This window comes from Triturus cristatus, chromosome 3_1, assembly GCF_964204655.1.
Source record: "Triturus cristatus chromosome 3_1, aTriCri1.1, whole genome shotgun sequence".
Lineage (NCBI taxonomy): Eukaryota > Metazoa > Chordata > Amphibia > Caudata > Salamandridae > Triturus > Triturus cristatus.
The window spans coordinates 823,822,277-823,825,853 of record NC_140583.1 but is presented as its reverse complement, the minus strand read 5'-3'; the positions used below and the strand labels follow the sequence as shown (position 1 = coordinate 823,825,853).

At 47.5% G+C, this 3,577-nt stretch overlaps 1 protein-coding gene across 1 annotated transcript; it reads right to left on the bottom strand.

Moving 5' to 3' along the window:
- Nucleotides 1-854: 854 nt before the first annotated feature.
- LOC146861126 (uncharacterized) lies at nt 855-3,033 on the bottom strand. The gene is made up of 2 exons (XM_085646211.1): nt 1,731-3,033; nt 855-1,201 (listed from the first exon to the last, which is right to left on the bottom strand). Exons 1-2 carry the CDS (start codon nt 3,031-3,033, stop codon nt 855-857), a joined length of 1,650 nt encoding a protein of 549 aa, XP_085502337.1.
- Nucleotides 3,034-3,577: the final 544 nt, after the last annotated feature.

Below are 3,577 nucleotides of genomic sequence, written 5' to 3'. Positions count from 1 at the left end.
TGGGACTGCCAGAAGGGAGTCACTATTACCAGAGACGTCATTTGGCGACGCACCTGCGACAGGACTCTGTTGATCAACAGGAAAGGAGGAAAGGCATAATTGAGGTGAAGGGACCAATCTTGGAGGAAGGCATCGGTCGCCAGAGCCAAAGGATCCGGATGCCAGCTGAAGAAGTGAGGTAACTGTGAATTGAGCCGGGATGCAAAGAGATCTATTGAGAAAGGACCCCACAACCGAGAGAGGGAGAGAAACACGGAGGGAAGAAGCTTCCAATCGCTGGAATCCCGGAGGTAGCGAGAATGCCAATCGGCAACAGCGTTGAGATCCCCTGGGAGGTATTCCGCAGAGAGCGGAGTTTGTTGGAAAGGCAAAATTCCCAAAGACTTTTCGCCAGTTCCGCTAGAGCCTTTGATTTTGTGCCACCGAGATGGTTTATATAACGAACCGCAGAAACATTGTCCATGCGAAGGAGGATGGTACAACTTACTCTGTCTTTTGCCAGACTCTGGATTGCAAAGGAGCCTGCCAGCATCTCTAAACAGTTGATGTGCAATTTGGACTCCTCTTTTGACCATGTACCGCCAGTCGATATTGGTCCACAACGGGCGCCCCAACCCGTCAGGCTTGCATCGGATTCTAATACAAGATCTGGGCGGAAGCGAAAATGGTTCGACCGTTCCAAGCTTCCAAATGGTTCATCCACCAATGGAGCTCTAGGCGAGATTCGAGATCTAATTCTATTTGATCGGAATACGCGAGACCTTGCCGAAGATGTCTGATCTTTAGGCGCTGAAGAGCCTGATAATGGAGGGGGCCTGGGAAGATAGCCTGAATAGAAGCCGAGAGAAGGCCGACTATCCTTGCAAGGGTTCTGAGAGAAAAGAAGGGACGGCGCAGAACTTGGGATTCTCCATTTGAATAGTGGAGATCTTGGACTGAGGAAGAAACAGGGAAGCCAAAGGGGAATCTATGCGGAACCCCAAAAACTCCATGCTCTGAGTCGGAATGAGAGAGGACTTCTCTAAATTGAGGAGAAAACCCAATTCGAGTAGCAGAGAGCGAGTAGTGTTGAGATCGTTCAATAATGCCAGTTTGTCTAGGTTCATGAGGAGGATATCGTCGAGATAAATGATGAGTCTGATCCCCAGAGATCGTAGGTAAGCTACGACGGGTCGCATTACTTTTGTGAAGCACCAGGGTGCTGAAGAAAGACCAAAAGGCAGAGATCGAAAACGATAAGTGACGTTTTGCCATTGAAATTGGAGGAATTTTGTGTGCGATTCGTGAATAGGGATAGAAAGATAAGCGTCTTGGAGATCAATGCGAATCATCCAATCGTTTTGACGCAGAGTGTCTCGTAAATGTAGAATTGTTTCCATTTTGAAGTGGCGATAAACCACGAACTGATTGAAAAATCTGAGATTGATCACCGGTCTCATCTTTTTGTTCTTCTTTTGAACAAGAAAAAGGGTGCTGAGGAAACCTGAGGGGTCGAAGGGAGAAACGAGAATAGCTCTTTTGGATAGAAGGGCCTGTATTTCTGAGGTCACCAGAAGGGACATTTCTGTGGAGAACACCAGAGGCGGAGGAAGAATTTCTTGAAAAGGTGGAGCGTAAAACTCAATACGATAACCTTGGACGGTGTTGAGAACCCAAGGATCTGAAGTAAGGGTCTGCCATCTGTGAAGGAAAAGAGACAAACGACCCCCTACAGGAATAACTGCACTCACCTTGTTGAGAGTTGTTGTGGCGGAAACCACGTTGGCCCCTGCCTCTGTAACCCCGACCTCTTTGGGGGTAAAATTGGGGCTTGAAATCCTGCTGGTTGGAGTTGAAGGAACCACGGGAGCCTTGGGACTGGAAACCACGGCCGGTAGAGCGGCTCCTGCCTCTTCCGGCCCTGCCAAAAACCCGAGAAGGGAAGACCTTTTTGATGGATTGCTGCGCTTTATCCAAGGAGGCAAAGGTGGTGACGAACTTACTTAAATCTCTCACCAACGAATCCCCAAAGAGAAGACCATCAGCCTTGACGCCAGGATCAAGAGGGGCAAGATTGGCAAGCTTGGGATCTAATTTTATTAAGAGGCCCTTGCGGCGCTCGTGAGTCAAGGCTGCATTGGTGTTGCCTAAGAGACAAAAGGCTCGCTGGACCCACAATGATATGTCTTCTGGATTAAGATCCGTGCCATCAAGGCGAGCTGTCTCTGCCAGATCGAAAATGCGGGCAAGAGGACCCACTAAATCAAGTAACTTGTCTTGGCAGGAAGACCATGCCCTGTCTACTCCTTTACGCGGATCCTTGCCAAATTTGGAAAAGAAAGTGAGGAGAGGTTGATCAATAGCAGGGGTAGAAGTGATATGGGAAGGTAGGGAGGGCTTCGGGCACTCAGACTTTAGTTTAGCCCTGACAGTTTTGTCCAAAGGAAGACGAAGTCTTGTGGTAATATACTCTCCCACGTGGTCAATGGGGAACCATTCTGTAGAATTAGGGTGTCTGATAGAAGCAGGATCAAAGAGAGGGGTACCCTCGGGATCCAGCACCGGCTCCGATGCAAAAGCATCTAATTTCAATTTCTTAGGAGGAGACGATGGGTTTACAATATCAAAGATATCATCAAGGTCAGTGGCGTCACCCATATCGTCATCGGTGTCATAAATTGAAGAAATGACCAATTTCTGTGGTACCTCCGGGTTATTGGACTTGACCTTACGTTTACCAGTTGAACATTTTAACCCCTCCTTAGTAGGAGGCCTGGGAGGAACCACGTCCTCTGTCATATGTGAGGAAGACTCACCAACCACTTTTGACGCCAAAGAAGAAACTTTGGAGTGTACCACTGTAAGTTTTCTGCTATCCCCCGCAGATTGGGCCATTGATTTGGTCATTATACTTAAGAGAGAATTCTCCATAGTCTTTGAAAATCGCTTCATAGAAGCCTCAACAGCAGTTTCTACTGAGGAATTAATAAAGGAACTTAAATCCTCTTTAAATTCCTCCCCTTCATTATCATTATGCTCGTCTGAAACCTGCATGGTGAAAGGAAACTGGGAAAACTGCCACAAACCAGAGGAGAAAGGGTTAACAGCTCAGATATGAGAATGGGCGTGTGAAAAGGAGGAAACCCCTCCCTCTAGGGAGACTTTGAAGCGCTGCGCCACCGGTTTGAAGAAGCCAGCGACCGGTGAGAGAGGCGCGCGCGGAACACACGAAGCGTGCAAAGCAGGGGGGGGGAACAGAAAGGGAAAGTCATGTACGCGCGTAGGAGCGCGAGGTAGACAGAAGCAACGAAGCTTCGCTGTAAAGTCAAATAATGTTATAGTAAGCGTATAACTCAACCAACATTACTCATAAAACAATATAAGTGATAGAAATGTACTTATCTTGACTGCGAGCAGCAAGAAAAGAGGGCTGTTCGCAGTCACGATAGACCTTATACTACTACATTGGTTGTGATTGGACAATATTTGTTTCTTGGTTTCCCATTGGCTGGTAGTTCTTTCACCAAGCCTTCTGGGAGTGGTAGTTTTATCTTGCTGCTATTGTAATAAAGCAAGAAAAGTAGGCATAATAGGAGCC